Source organism: Vespula vulgaris, chromosome 4 (genome assembly GCF_905475345.1).
Source record: "Vespula vulgaris chromosome 4, iyVesVulg1.1, whole genome shotgun sequence".
NCBI lineage: Eukaryota > Metazoa > Arthropoda > Insecta > Hymenoptera > Vespidae > Vespula > Vespula vulgaris.
Window position 1 is genome coordinate 5,469,748 of NC_066589.1, and position 16,875 is coordinate 5,486,622.

Consider the following 16,875-nt stretch of genomic DNA (forward strand, 5'->3'; position numbering starts at 1 on the left):
GCATTTGTCTATGTAGAACATTTTATACGATCTTGATTTTAGTACTTGGATATCGTAATAATAATAAAAAAAAAAAAAAGAAAAAACAAATTCTAACGAGGCATTTAATTTTTTATGAAATAAATGTGTCTACTTATCGCAGACATTTTATTTTTATTCTTTTAACACCACCGTTGTTCTTGCTATCTTCATGTTGGAGTGAAATTTTTTTTTCTTTTCTCTTTTTTTTCCTTTTCCTTTTTCTTCTAAACGAAGACCGAGTTTGGAAACAAAGGCAAAGAAAGAAAAAAAAATGGTAACAAAAAAAAATCTGGAAAAAAGGGGATACGAAAGTTGTACTTTGAGATGACATCTGCAGCGTTATCTCTCCGACCTAAATTTCACGCTCGTAGTGTATCGAAAAGGTCATGTAACCGCACGAGCCGAAAATTTTCTGTTAACCCGTGCAAATTTTACGGTCCGAACGATAAAGTTTGACGCTTTGGTTGAGGAAGCTCCATTCGCGCAACGTGCGCGGAAGTTTAAATGCGAGCCGCAGGATACTTTCCAAAAGCAACGTTTTCATTTTCCTGGATTCGCACGACTAACCTTCTCACCGGAGAAAACTCTCCCCTTGGCTGTCGCAACTCCTCGTTAATTCGACATTCAGCAACGTTCTACTCTCTCTGACCCTTTCAACATTTTTTTGTTGTCTCGACGAATATAACTCACATTTTTCCGAAATGAAATTGGATCCTTCGTAGCTCCATTGTCCTTGATTCTTTTTCTCTCTTTTATATATATATATATAAATTTACGTGCGCTTCTTTTAACAAAAATATATGTAATCTATTATGCGAACGTATATAAATTATGCGCAAAATTGTGCGCCACGATATATAATATTATCCGTAATCGCACGTTAATTAATCACGTAGTTTTACTTTCTTTTTCGTTTTCAAATGAAGATGCAAAAAATCTTTTGCAAAAATTTCACAAGAATGTGTTAGTTAATTAAGTAAAAAATGAAAAAAAAAGAAGCTCAGGAATATATTTTATAACAATTTTTTACGATACCATGGAGAATTAAGTTTAGCTAGTTTTTACTTGTCTTTCCTAACCGAGAACCGTTCTCTGCCAAGAATGTCGAATTATCGATCGATCTTTCAAAGATAAGTCCTCAACAGATGGAGATGGATGGTTGGCAAATGGTAAAATAAATCGAGATTGCCCAGGGACGAATCGATGTTCAACGAAAAATAAATGGGAAAACGCGTGTCCGCCTTTCTACCGAAATATTCTCTCCATCTTCATTTCTTTCTCTTCTTTTTATTTCGTTCTTTCTTTCTTTCTTTCGATCATTCTTTCTTTTTTTTTTTTCTTTCTTATACTTAAATTCGTTTTTATATTGCTCTAAAACTATTACATACTATCTCTAAGAATATCTATTCTTAGAACTTTCGAATTTAAACAGATAAAAGAAGGATGAAAGAAAAGATATTCTTACAAGTAGAAAAAGTTCTCTTGAGACTGTAGATTTTGAAATGGAAAAATGATTCGCATAGTGCATTTCGTACAATGGTGTACGATCATCGGACTGTATTTATATTCTAAGTTGATTTTTATCGTTATTTTGTAATCGCATTGATCAGAAGTAGTTAACAAGAAGTAGTAAACAATACGATAATCGTTGATATCATTATTAATGTTCATGATTTGCTACTGCTATAAAAAGAGACAGACAGACAGACAGACAGAGAGAGAGAGAAAGAGAGAGAGAGAAAGAGAGAGAGAGAGAGAATAGAAAGTGTATATGTCTGTATAGATTTATGTATATATGCAAAGGTAAAAGATAGAGGGGAAGCATGCGCAGCTGCATGTAGGTCATGGGATGTTGGTCCTTGGGTTCCCGTCCGTGATGTGCTAGACCTACATTAGACCTACATTAGAGCATGATTAAACTTTGCCTTTTAAACGATGCGTACGCGCCTAGACCTCATTTCAAAAGCACATTACTCTATATATTTGTCATTTTTCTATCTCTTTTTTCATATTTCTTAGTTGGATCCAATCAAAGCGAAAATACGATAATTGATTCGGGTTAATCTCACAAATCATTTTTTCAAATCTAAACATTTTAATAGACTTTACCGACTGATACACGTAAATATACGTAAATATTTTTTGAAAATATCCTTTCTTGACGTATAAAAAAAAAAAAGAAAAGAATGATGATAAACAATTGCTTGCGTTTAAAGATTCACAGTTGGTCTTAAGTGTCCTTTTGACAATATCTTTTTCATTTTATTTATTATCATAATACGAATTAGCAGTCCGAAAGTAATGATGTCAGTCTATAATTATGTTTCTGACTTACGTTTGTGACAACTCACAGCCATAGGAAAACGGACAGAGAATGGGCGTTTTAAAGCTGTTGGAAAGTGGATCAAACAAAGCAGAAGTCTTTTTGTTCTTCCCACTGTTAACTAAGTATAAAGAGGGAGAGAGGGAGAGAGAGAGAGAGAGAAAGAGAGAGAAGGACAAATAGGTGATACTCTTTCTACACGTAGAATATTTGAGAACGTAATCAATAAAGCTTAGTCATGGATTAAACTAGGATCGACTGGACCCACTATCTCTTTCCTTACTAAATCCTATGCTAATTAGATAATTTAATTGGCTTCCACGATGCAAATTATTCGAAACTACCGCAATTCCTTCATTGGGAATCAATCGTATTCGAAATGCGATTTCAACCGATTACGAATTCCACCTGATGCTTTTCACGAGTGTACAAATTTATGGATAATTAATGAAAACTACGTGAATCAACCGTAAACGATTTGCTCGAATTATTTTCTACATTTTCCGATAACAATTCCGTCCTTTAATTCGACTTAATCAAGTTCTAGTAATAGTATTAGTATCGATCCTTAGATGGTGTCATGGTCAAAGAAAATCACTAGCATAGAAATCGTGTGCTAGGAACGAGAAAAAAAAAGAAAAAAGAAAAAGCAAGAGGAAACTAGTACGATGTTATCAAATCTTTAAACGCTGTTTTTCAAATTTTAGGAATCAATTCGCGTTAGAGACTCCCATTATGAACGTTTGCCGTTTCTGATATGCACGTAAAGGCTATATTTCGCGTAAGCATGAAATAGATGACGTCAGAAGGAAAACTTATTTTCGTGCTCGCTCGATACGACCCAGTTTGACTTAACGTTTTACTATTAAGGTATTACTATACGGTGATTCATATAAAACTAATGCTTTTATTTATTTATGTATTTTGACATGAATGGTGTTAGTAATAATATATCGCGTCTTAGACGTACGTTGTGTTTTAGATTCCTGGGAAATTGCTTTACATCAAATGCTGAAAATGTCTTCCCTCTGCCTCGAGGCACAGCTAAATACGTCGTCCCATGTCGTTCCTGGTCTCCTTCGTTGGAGTATTGTCAATATCGTAATAATATTATATATTACATTATAATATAATATTAATTGTATTAATAATATATTATAATACTATTATATACAATTATTATATATATATATATTTAATAGTATCATAATAATCATGATAGTATTGTAACAGTAAATATAAATATAATAATTATATTGCTTATAAATAACATTACTAACACTACTTTAGTTAAAATAAATGCATAAAGAAAAGCATTAGTTTTATATGAATCCCGTGCGATAATACATAGCTACTGTTATTACTCTCACTCAATAGAATCGTTTTCTCTCTTTCTCTTTCTTTCTCTCTCTCTCTCTCTCTTTCACTTCTACCTTTCCCCATAGTTCTTCCGTGCACGTACTGTAGAGCTTGAAAAGCTCAGCGCAAGCTTCAGGGACGAGCTTTTTAATTTCTCACGAACGCGTTCTTCCCTTTCTTTTGGACTTTCCTTTTTATTTCCTCTTCTTTTTTTTCTCTCTCTCCCTCTTTCTTTCTTTCTTTCTTTCTTTCTTTCTTTCTCTCTTTCTTATTCCGTAACCTTTGCCACCTAGTGCACCATCCACGTCCTCCGAGCTTCCTTTTTCATCCTCTCTTCGACCTTTTTTCCATGATCCACGGATATAGACCGGATATCGAAGCAACATTTCTCTTTCACCGCATTGTTCGTCGTACGGTAAGCTTTTTCACTCTTCCTCGTTGTTCTTTTTCTTCGAGATCGAATTCTTTTTCAACTCGGTCTCGTAGTTTTTTAATTACGAGCTTAAAATAAATCACGATAATAAATCGTTACAAATACGATATTCCTTTTTACAGGGAAATACTACTTCTCATTCTGAATTTCAATGATAAAGATTACAAAGGGCTTATTCTCCGTTAGATATTACGCGATGAAATATTCTTTTTTATCTTCTCATCGTTCAATCGTGGTAATGTTAAAAATGTATGGACTTTTTTTCAAAGCCAATGATAAAACCGCTAAATTAGTAGACAAAATTGGGATATAAAAAGAATTCGAAAGGATTATTTTCACTCATATATTCATCACATACACACAATACACGAACACTCATAGTATCATTATACGAGCTTTGCTTTTAGCCAAGGTTTTGACGGTCGTGCGTAAGTAATGAAACAGAATTGATTGCGGATGGAAATCTGTCGAGATTAAGCAGTAGATTCGTAAAGTTAACAGTCTCCTTCCTTAATGAATCCCTAAACGGATTGGCAACAGCATTTACACAACGAATAAGCAGATCCGACACGTTACCGTTTAATTATTAATTCAATCCCAACCGGTCACTAATTGTAGATACCAATTGTAACTTGTTGGGCTCTGGAGAGGTACGATAATAATAACTATAATAATAACGACAACAGCAACAACAACAACAACGATAATCGAAAGCGCAGGCGCTAATACGTTTTCATGGTCCCAGGGACAAAATGGTTGCTACTACCGCGATTAATGGAGGTTAAAACAATGTGGCTGATCAACATAACTCAGAGTCCGAGGACAACGAGATTTTCCTCGTCGATTCACTTTATTTTCCCGCGTTAATTTCAAATCTTCCGCACTAATTTCGTATCAAACACGTGTTCGTGACTTGTATCATAAAAGACACACGCAACAGTTATAAATCTCAAAGGGAATACAAATATAAATCCCGAATGGAAGTTTTGTCAAAATGAACGCACGTTCCGATGATTCTACTCCCTACCGAAATCCGTGACTACCGAATATCGAGCTAATTTACGACTGCTCGCGAGTGGTATAAATTACGGGCTCGAAAATCGATGCAAATTCGCCATTAAATCTCTTCCGGTCGTATGGCACTGATTATAAATTCACTTTCGCAATTAGCGCTTATGTGCATTGTTGTTTTTTCTTTTCCATCTATTATTATTATCATTATTGTTATTATCATTATTTAATGCTTAATCAATTTTTCTTTTATTGTCGTACCTCCGCGAGAATTAATCCATAGAGCGCTCGTTTCATTTGTAACAATAACTGAACAAATATAATGAACGTGATATCGTACTCGGGATAATTTTTTTCTTTTTCTCGTTTACTTTTTTTTTGTTTTTAATGTTCCATTTTTTTTTTCTTTTTACCGAACTGAATCTCATCGTACAAAGGTCTCGAATATGTAAATGAAATCAACGAAGAAATGAAACGGCAAAAATTCTGCAAAAGGTAGAAATATCGTATTATAGGAGAGATGATAAAAAAAAAGAAAAAAAAAAAGAAAAAGAAAAGAAGAAAAACGAATAGAAGACTATGAAATGCAATTCGTATCGAAGGGATCTAATGGAAATGCCTCGACGAATATCTTTCGATCAAACGTGGAAAATTGTCGTCCACGAAGCGCAATGGATTTGCAACATGACAATCAAGCGTTCAAATATTCCTATCGTGTCTCGAATTTTTTTGAACGAAATGACTAGCGGACGCGTATACGCAGTTTCACTACATTTGTCCCTATCTATATATCCTTCTCTCTTTTCGTACGTGTTCCTGAACATTTTCGAGAAAGGGATTAAAAGTTGAAGCTCAAAAAATCCCTATAAATAACTGAAACTAAAAACTCGAGGTTTTTCGTCTAGTTGATGAATGATTTCTAACTACAACTTTGTGAAATGCTTTCATTGTGAGTAGTTTGGAATCACACATTTCTCTCTCTCTCTCTCTCTCTCTCTCTCTCTCTCTCTCTCTCTCTCTCTCTCTCTCTCTCTCGTTGACTATATTTATTCATTTTATTTACTTCGTTCCTTCATTAGTTGCTTTTCATCAATTGAAACGAAAAAATTTTAAGATTTCAATGACTCGTTTTCATTCAAACATTTTAATAAATTGTTCCTTCCTCTTTCGCTCTCTCTCTTTCTCTCTCTCTCTTTCTCTCTCTATCTTTTTCTATCTCTCTCTCTTATTAATTATCTAAAATGAACAAGTCAAAAGTAAAATCGACGACTAGTTGCAGAATACAAAAGTTCGTACACACGTGTCCCCGAGTTTTGACGTGTACGAACAGATGTGGTACGTACATACATATACATATGTATATACGCTTAGGTACGTATTACTTTATATATTTCACGTTTACCCGTATAGTGTGTATATATATGTATATATATGTATATATATATATATGTATGTATGTATGACATCGGTGGCCTTTAACTTTGCGAACGTAGTTTTCCTCGAGCCGTGAAGATGCATAAATATCCTGTCATTCTTTACCAGAGATATTTTCACCCCTTGTGCTGTCGCGTTTACAAAAGACAGAGTGAGAGAGACGGTAAGAGAGAGAGAGAGAGAGAGAGAGAGAGAAGGAAAGAAAAAAAGAGAGAGAGAGAGAGAAAGAGAGAAAAAAAGAGAGAACGATAGAAAGAAAGAGAGAGAAAGATAGAAAAATCTTGACTCGCGTGAGATAAAATCCTTTTCAGACTCCAACGGCTCTACTTTCTAGTGAAAAGTTTCATCGATCACTCTTTTTTTCTACCTCTTTTTTTCTTCAGAATATCCCCCTTTGGAATCATGATAAAAAAAAAAGTTTCCTCTCTTTCTCTTTCTCTCTCTCTCTCTCTCTCTCTTTCTCTCTTCTTTTTGGTTCTGATTTACATACGAGCATCCTTATGGCTACCCGAAAGAAAACTTTTCAAAACTCGTTTCATGAGTTTCGATCTTTATACGTTTTCTTCCTTTTTCCTTTTCCTCTTTTCCTTTTTCTTTTTTTCCTTTTTTCTTTTTATCTTTTGGCATCCACAGTTGAGAGGATACAGAGATGCAACATCGTCCCGTCGGCTCATTATTTTGTACCGTAGGTACACGTGGCGGACGATGCGGCATCTCGTCACACGAGAAGGAATTCTCTTACTGAAATTTAATTGCTTAATGTCGTAATTACGCGCTTACGCGTCGTCTAGTTTGCCCTCCGCTCCGGAAATGAACTTAACATTGTGATTATACAGGTCCGCCCACGTAAACTCTGTTTTCATCGAAACCATTTAGAGATACCGTGAAATTAATTTTCTCCGTGTGTTGAATAAATATCAGTAAAATATAAAAACAAAATATTTGTAAAACATTTTAATTAATAAAAATATTTGCAATTTTATATTTATTTAGTTAAATGCATATAATTAAAAATTTTCCTTTACCATTTCGTTTTAAATTTTATTAAAATCGTTACAAATTAAATAAAATAAGGTAAAATGTATAAAATTTACCGTGGACGTTATTCGAGACTTAATTTTCTATCGAAGCCCCTCTACATCCCTTCTCTTATTTCTTTTCTCTTTTTCTCTAGCAAAATATTTTTCAAGCCATAGTAGAAAAATTTATATGATACGAATGAGATACATGTTAGATCTCGTATTCAGGGAGATGTTTTCGTTTTATGATAAAATCCAGTTAATTCGTGAACTCGTTATGAGCTTAGCTTCGAGAAGCGTTGGATCATAGAAAAATATACAGAAATAAAAGGAGAAAGAGAAACAGAAAGAGAAAGAGAAAGAGAAAGAGAAAGAGAGAAAGCTTGAAACGAAGCTTAAAGCAAAAGCGAGAAAAGAATTTTATACGACTGTCTAGTAAAGGGATGATGGATCGAAGAAAAATCACATTGGTTTCTCGTTTCTAACGTAAAACGTCTATGAAAAAGGAAAAGCCTTACAACTTTTTTTTCTGCTGTTCTTGCACCAAGATAACCATTATCTCGAAAGTACGAAGGAAGGTTCCTTTGCTTGTTCGAAAGAAAAAAAAAAGAAAAGAGAGGAGAAAAGAAGAATAGATAGGAGAGAGAGAGAGAGAGAGAGAGAGAGAGAGAGAGAGAGAGAGAGAGAGAAGTGAAAGAAAGAGGAGAAGGGGGAGTGAAAGCTATCACCTCCTCTTTCATTTTCTTCCCTACAAAAATCGACTCTAGGGATGAACTGTTCGTATTGAAGAAGTCCGACGTAGAATGTGTCCCGATTCCGTTTTGCCATCGTAAAATTTTATATCCCACGATGAATTTCATTCGGACGACCGATGACGTTATCCGTCTGCATTTTTCCTTTTCGTCCGTCGACACGAGAAAGCTCCGACACTTTTCATCGATTACTGATATTATCTTTCCTACTCTTCCTTTTTCTCTTTCTCTCTGTCTCTCACTCTCTCTCCCTCTTCACTCTTATCTTTCCTTATTACAAATTAAAAAGGTTTATAAAATATTTTATTCATCATTTAATGTTTTTCTACTAATGGGATGATAAATAATTAAAGCATAGGAGGAAGAAAATCCTTTTTAAAAGAAATGTTCTTTACTTGACAGACTTTTTGTAGAGAAAAAGAGAAAGAAAAAAGCAGCAATAAGGCAATCTATCGGACGGCTTAAAAACATCGTTAAATTGAACGACGATGTTCGATAGTATTCAAGCAAAGAGAGAGAGAGAGAGAGAGAGAGAGAGAGAAAAAAGAGAAAGAGAAAAAGATTTTTTGAACGACCATCTCATCATCGACAAATCCGATTTCGATCGTTAGTTTGCCTTCTACGTTATGTAAATGCTAATCTATCGGTCGATGACTTCGAACGCACCCATCGTATTTGTGTGTATATATATATATATATATATATATATATATATATATATATGTACTATCATGAATACCGAGACTTGTAGAATTTCCCTTTGATTATCTAAACGACGATTTCGATCGGAGTGCAACGAGCAGAACGCTCGTAGCTCGATTTATAGCTTTGTGATTTCTGGCTGGACGCTATTGATCTATGAATTAATTAATCTTGATATATCTATATACTTTTCTACGAGATTAAATTACATTACGTCCGATCTATTACGAAATAAACGATAATTTAACAAGCTAAAGTTTTCAACGAAGACATCTCGTAACCATAAAGCGAATCGTCATCTTAACGTGCAATGGACCATAAAATTTTGCTATATCTTATACGAAGGATGGGAAATCGATGGCTGGGTCGATGGACGATGGGTAGAAGTTAGGGAGAAATAGGGGATGACAAAAAAGGACAAAACTACGATATCTACGATTTGCGATACAACTTGGACGACGAAGTCGTACGTCCGGCCGAAACGGAAGTTCAAGATCACGAAGAGATTCAAGAAGAGACCGTTCATAAATTCCGTTCCGATGGCCGCGTAAATCTTCAAGCGAAGCGGAAAAATCGAAGCGCACCAGCTAAGCCATGGTATATTATTTTCTCGAATAAAAATGTTTCTATGATGGTGAAAAAAAAGAAACAAAAAAAAAAAGAACGAAAAAAAATAGAGAGATAGCAGAATCACAATAATACAAAAGTATGATGTATTCGTTGAGGGTAGTATCCATCAATAGACACAAATTGTAATTAAATTGTTTGCCTAGTTGCTTTTCCCTCTCTCTCTTTCTTTTTCTCTCTCTCTCTTTTTTCTCTCGTCCTCTCTTTTTTTTCTCTTTTGATGCGCTCGAAAGTGTAACAAGAAAAAAGAGATATATAGAGAAAGAGAGAGAGAGACAGAGAGAGAGAGACAGAGAGAGAGAGAAAGAGAGAGAAAGAAAGAGAGAGAGAGAGAGTGTTACGCAGCTGCAACGCTCGCAACAGCTTGCCCATAACTTTGACTAGTACAACGACAACGTCTCGACTCGCTTTATATTCAGCGCATGGATTTTAAGCGAAGCTTATGCTAATCGAGAGAGCTAGCTATATGGAAAACAAGAAGGAAACGGAACGAGGAAAAGGTCCCACCACTTCGTTTCTCCACACCCGACACGGGCCGTTTCGCTCTTCGTGCTTTCTTACCCTTTTTCCTTCGAACAAACCAGAGAAAAAGAGAGAGAGAGAGAAAGAGAGAAAGAGAGAAAGCAAGAGAGAAAAAGAGAGAGAAAATAAAACTAGGGGATAAAAGACGCGATGCAAAGTGTTTACGGTTTATCACTAGGCAGGGAAATTCAGCGGGAGGTCCTTGATGGTACTTGAACGAAAGAGAAATGAGATTTCGGGATAAAAGTGTGAAAAAGATTTAGAAGCAACGACGAAGCAAAATTGAGAAAACAAAATTTTTTGACAAAATTTTTCCGAAGATACTTACCAACGAAAATTTCATCCAATCGATAATGGTAGAGTAGATACTAAGTATTATCGAATCCTACGTTCCATGTTAAATTCTATGCACATTCTGAACGTAACTACGAATATATCCTACAAATATATATGTGTGTGTGTGTGTGTGTGTGTGTGTGTGTGTGTACCTGTGTGTATGTGTGTGCCTATGTACATGTGTGTGTGTGTAGGATACGATGAACTTTACGTTCGATTATCCACCTTGCACGTTTCGAAACTTCGAATAATAGGAAGTATCTACTATTAAGCTTCGATGAACTCAACGATGTAACCATTGACAACGGGAGTTGACAAGGTAGATTCTCTCTTGGTAGACGTCGAGCACGATCTCTATCTATCTTCTATGAATCATCTTTCTTTTATAAGCGATGGTATTATATTAAAATAATAATCAATACGAAAGAAGGATTTGACGAAATAATCGCGATATTATCATAGCGTATATTATCATAGCTTATGCACGTACACGTATTTATATATACATACATAGCTAAGCACTCTAAAAAAAGGAAAACAATTAAATCAGTTATTCTGGACGAAAGAAAGAAAAAAACAAAAACAAAAAAAAAGAAAATAAAACGGAAAAACAAGAAATGCAACTAAGCTGTCCCTCGACAAATATTTCTTAATCCCTTCCTAGTAATTTTTCTCTTATTTCTACAAAATACAAACTTCAACGTTGAGATAAGAAATTCTTGAAGGAAACGAGATTTAACTTGCCAGATGATTACCTAAGCAAGACATACGGAAATTGTTTTCCAAGCTTGAAATCCAACTCGACGATTCCTCATAAATCTCTTGGGAGATATTAGATAGTCCTTAGTAGTACATATGTGAATATATAACATATAGCAAAATGTCAAATCGCTTGTTCAAAATGGATGCAATTTTCTAAACGTACGTTCGAATTATATCCATTGCTTTAACGTAACTTCGTATATAACTACTATAAGCCGGTTCTTTCTCCTCACTCTCTCTCTCTCTCTCTCTCTTTCTCTTTCTCTCTTTCTCTCTCACTCTCTGGACTCGACAACTCGACTTCGTCGAGGCAGCGTGCCAGGAACTCGTAATTGTTTTGAATTAACGATACTTTAAGCTTCGCCCAACTCGAAGCCATTACGTGACCCACCTCTAACGCTTATCGAACTTATCTTCTCGATCGTATCAAATTTCTCCTTAACTTTTTTTTCCTTTTTTTATTTTTCTATCAAAAACTAATACATATATAAATTGGCACGATATAACGCTTACTATGAATTTTTAATGAATATGATTCGGAAATGCTTTAATATTTGATCGACGAACGCATTAACCAAGTCCAATTATTTTTGCGAGCTTTTATCAAGCTCATAAAAACGACATTTACAATTTACAACCTTAATCGTCTAAACATCGTCTCGAAATATATTAAGCTCGTACGTTTTTGTTTGCTCGAAACATGAAAAGGGGCAATTGTTTAAACAAAAAAAAGAAACAAAAAAGAAAGGAAAAAAAAGAGAAGAGAAAGAAAGAACCGCAAGGCTGTTCGTTATAGAAATTACACCAACGATAACTATTGTCCCTTCCTCTCTCTCTCTTTTTCTTTCATTCTTTTCCTTCAACACCCACAATGAAAATAGTAATTTGGTCTCTCGGAAAAATTACGCGAGCACGCGTAAATTTTTGTTCGTGAAATTGCTTGCGGATACCGTGAAATCTTTTTCTCCTCCCCTTTCACCATCCTCTCCACCCCCATACGTATATGCGTATGCGCGTTTTGAAATTATTAAAAATTTATTTTAAAACCATGAAAAATTGTGAAATTCAAAGTTCGATCAAACTCGATTGCTTGATATTTTCATTTATATTAATACGGCCTGATTCATAGTAAGAATTTTTTATGAATTTTTTCTTCTTTATTTTTGTTTTTTTTTGTTTTTGTTTTTTTTCTTCGTTAAAATGAATTACTATAAAATGGATACTATATACGAGTGATAAAACTGTAACTATTGGTCGATCAATTATTGGTGCACTAACCTTATCGAGATCTATCTCCTCTTGAGAATTGAGATCGGGACAGTTGAAATTCGTTAAGTCCGTCGTCTGGACCGCATTGTCGGCCCTGGTGAAAGCGATCAGAGTGACCAGCACTAGGAAATACCACTTCATTGTTCACGTGTGGTTAAACCGTCAGCGTTCGCACAACGTTATCCTGAACTTTCTGAAAGCTACGAGCTTGTTCCTTTCCAGGGTATAACACAACTCGATGAAGGTTTATATTCTTCTTCAGCTATCGTGTAACGCTCGATGAGCGTTTTGTCTCTTAAACTATTCTCCTCCTTTTTGGTGATTGTTGAACGAAGATAAAGAAAAATATAAGGACGGGGAGAGAGAGAGAGAGAGAGAGAGAGAGAGAGAGAGAGAGAGAGAGAGAGAGAGAGAGAGAAAAGAGAAAGAGAAATAGAAAAGAAGAAAGAAAGAAAGAAAAAGAGATAAAGAGAGAGAGAGAGAGAGAGAGAGAGAGAGAGAGAGAGATAGAGAGGTAGATAAAGAGAGAGAGAGAGAGAAAGAGAGATATGTGTATGTGTGTTTATCAAAGATGCATCCTAATGAGAAATTATCTCGTATTTACGCACAATATCTCGGGACTCTTTCTTTATATTTTATATATCAGCACGCATATATCGGCGCTTAGAGCAATAATCTCATCACTTTGTCGATCCTCTCGATCACGACTCGATCTTTTTTATTTCTTTCTTATTACTTTTATTTCTTTCCTCTTCCGGTCAACGAGGAATTCTTTAAAAATCGACTATGACACTCTTGAAACTTCACCAGCACCATTTGCTATGAACGATGCATATTTCAGAAAAACGAAGCAAAAGAAAAATAAAAGAAGAACAAAAGAGAGATAACAGATTCTTTTTTAACGAGAGAAACAAATCGATCTATTATTAAACGCTTTCCTCGATCCACTCGATCCACACCTTGACGGTTAATCAAAATGAACGATCGAAGATTGATTTTCGTCTATTTCTTTCTTCCCTTTTGTTTCTTCTTCCTCTTCGTCGTTATCGTCGTTAATCGTCGTCGTAGTCGTCCTCGTCGTCGTTGTAATGTATCTCGATCCCTCACCGAAAGAGTGCGCGAACTTTCGAAAGTTCGAAAGCTCTTCTCTCAGTGCATTCTCTCTCTCTCTCTCTCTCTCTTTCTCTCTCTTTCTCTCTTTCTCTCTCTTTCTTTCTCTTTTTCTCTCTCTCTTTCTCTCTCTCTTTCTCTTTCTCTCTCTCTTTCTCTACCTCTCGTTCACGTTCTCGCTGTCTCCTCTTCGTCGTTGTCGACGCGCGCGCTCTCACGATATCGACTCGATATCGCTGCTCTTGTTAGAGGAGGGATGCGTGCGCGGCCAAGTCGTAGGGCACTCTGACGATCCCGGTCGAGCTTCTGCTGGTCCTCCGTTCGTCTCCTCCTCCTCCTCCTCCTCCTCCTCCTCTTCGTCCTCCTACACCTCCACCTCAACCTCCTCCTCCTCTTCCTCTTCCTCCTACGTCTCTTCACTTCATGCGTGCGCTCGAGTAAGGGAGAGGGAGGGAGAGAGATAGAGATACAGAGAGAGAGAGAGAGAGAGAGAGAGAGAGAGAGAGAGAGAGAGAGAGAGAGAGAAGCTTTGACGTGGAAATAGCAATTTCGCTTTTCGATAAATCGAACTACGTGTTTAGATTCGAAGGACATTGCCTAAGGATATGTCTTCCTTGATATCTTCCTCTCTGTTGGTCAGTATAGAGATCAGAACAACTTTTAGACTTTTTTCTACACAAATTTGTGATATATATAAATTGGATATGATTTATCATTTGATGGTTTATCAGCACGTAAGTAAATTCCATAGGAGATAGGGTATTGAAAAGATATCAATTCGGATGTTACATGTAATGTATATTACGAATGATTTTTTTTCTCTGTTTTTTTCTTTTTTCTATCTTTCCTTTCCCTTCCACTCTATTCTCTTTGGACATTTAATTTTTGGATTTGCGCTTCGGCGTATGTACTTTAGAAACGTTCGTCGTGTACTAGCTATGTTCTCCCTAAGTGCTTTCTCGCATACTCGCTAATTTAACCGGCTCGCGAACATTTGTCTTGTTCTACATCGAGAGAGAAAGATGTATGAGCAGAGAGAAAGATTTTTATCCCTCATTTGTTTCTTCTCGAAGTCTCATACAATTTTGTTCTCGGTACGAATTTAACAACGCCCTTAGATGTACTTATTATTAATCATAACGATAAACTAGCTCTTGCTTCCGTTTAACCTTGCAATTGTTGTTCCAACCAATAATCGCGGTCACCTCATGACCTTCCGTCAAGCACGTCGATGTAGTACGAGAAGTAGTACGATGTAGAGAATTAGTACGATAGAACGGAGATAAAACAGGATGGTAAGTATACAAGTCACAAGCTAGACGTGACGTTTAAAGAAACAAGATAGATAGACAGATAGATAGATAGATAAATAGATAGATAGAGAAAGAGAGAAAGAAAGAAAGACAGTGACATCATGAGTGAGAAAGAGAGAGAAAGAGAGAGAGAGAGAGAGAGAGAGAGAGAAATAGAAAAAGAAATAGTGATACCACGAGTGAGAAAGAGAGAGGAAAGAGAGAAAGAGTCCCTCGGTTACCACACATCGTCGCAATGAAAACTTAATTCGTTCATTCAATCTGCTCGACAGCGCAACCTGCTGCCAGTGAAGCTGCTAAAAGCTGACAGAAACGTACGCGAGACTGCTGACGATGTACATACATACATACATACACATACATACATATATATATATATATATATATATATACACATATATATATTTACAGTGTACACGTCAAAAAATCTTCTCATCCAATTGTTCTTCTAATCGAACCTATTTCATGTACTAACTTATTTATCATTCTAATTTGCTCATTGTTTAAACTTAAATGCTTTTACGTTATCGGATTAAACTATGAAAGAGTTATAATTATTTCGACTAAAAATCTAATTTACGTTGAAGTTGATCTTTTTAATTAACATAAAAGCTTCATTATAATGCTTCTTCTCGTTACGACATCCCAGGAACTAAGATTAACAAAATGCATCTGTAAAGCTCTTGCACTTGACACGTTGAATACTTAATTTCCCTTCCATGAGTGAAGCAACAGATTTCTCGAAGTATTCAATTAATCATCAATATTTGAAATCAATTATTGCTTTAGCTTTATTTTCTTTGCCAACACGTACGATGAAAGGGTTTATCTCTAAAACGGCTTTAATACTGAGCTGAGAAAGTCACGATATTTTTTTTTCTCCTTTTTCCCGACTAATTCACGGATAATCTTCATTTCTTTTTTCTTTCTTTTTTTTTTTGTCTTTTTTAAATATAAATTTAAAACGATTTGAAAGTAAAGTTCTTCAATCGTGTAATAAAATATAGACCACCTGAAGTCCACGCGATAAAAGTTTCAAATAATTTTCCGTTAATCTTCATCAGACTTTCGTTATCGACGTTCATACGTTCTTTCTACGTAAGAAGGATGACATTGATGTTGGATATCGATAGAAGCGAGAACTCGACGATTTCAATGGCTCGCTCGTCTTCCTTGAAAGATCGATCGTCGTTCTATACGAACTTAAAGTTTGCTTTAACTTCAGGTTAGAAAACTTTATGAATGCGTTCCTTGATTATACGATATGATCTCGAATCGGAATGCAGGAACCTTATTAAATATCGTTTTTGAATGCTCTTATCACGTACACACACATACACACATACAGAGGAAATTATGCTTTCGTTCGACTTTACTACAAAAGAAAAAAAAAACTTTCTACGATTCTACTACAATTTTCAATTCTACTACAAAGAATCTCATCGTCGAACGAATTTCTTTACGCGAATATTTTGAGAATGAACTACATACGTCTTCCTTCTCTTTTTCTTTTCTCTTTCTTTATTTCCATTATCCTTGATTTCTTTGACTTCGTTGCATTGATTATTTGCCAATAATTAGCATGATCTAGTATGAATCTTGCTCTTCAATCATTTTTATCAAAGAGGTTAATTAGATACGGTGAGGAAAAAGAGATAGTATATGTATGTTGTTTCCAAGGAAACACGAGTGACGCCAGCATTTCTCTCTCATAGTTGGTTATGCGAAAACGTTCTTCGCTCTTAAATGAACCCCCTTAATGAGTCGCAGACGCACGAGTCTTGTTTAACAAAGATTTTTAAGTAATTGTGTAGATGGGAGAGGAGAGAAAATTTTACACGACGGTTGAGTTAACGATATTACTTATGTAGTAAATGGATAT

General features: G+C 35.4%; 1 protein-coding gene across 2 annotated transcripts in view; it reads right to left on the reverse strand.

Moving 5' to 3' along the window:
- Positions 1-14,007, reverse strand: part of LOC127063594 (uncharacterized) — a 32,201-nt gene extending 18,194 nt beyond the window's left edge. Inside the window, exons 1-2 of one of the 2 annotated variants that reach the window (XM_050993583.1) lie at positions 13,842-14,007; positions 12,580-12,881 (exon numbers count right to left, since the gene is read on the reverse strand). In XM_050993583.1, the coding sequence (XP_050849540.1) occupies positions 12,580-12,711 (132 nt within the window). In that variant the 5' untranslated portion in view covers positions 12,712-12,881; positions 13,842-14,007. The remainder of the gene's footprint in view (positions 1-12,579; positions 12,882-13,841) is intronic. The other variant, XM_050993584.1, reaches the window with a different exon arrangement.
- Positions 14,008-16,875: the final 2,868 nt, after the last annotated feature.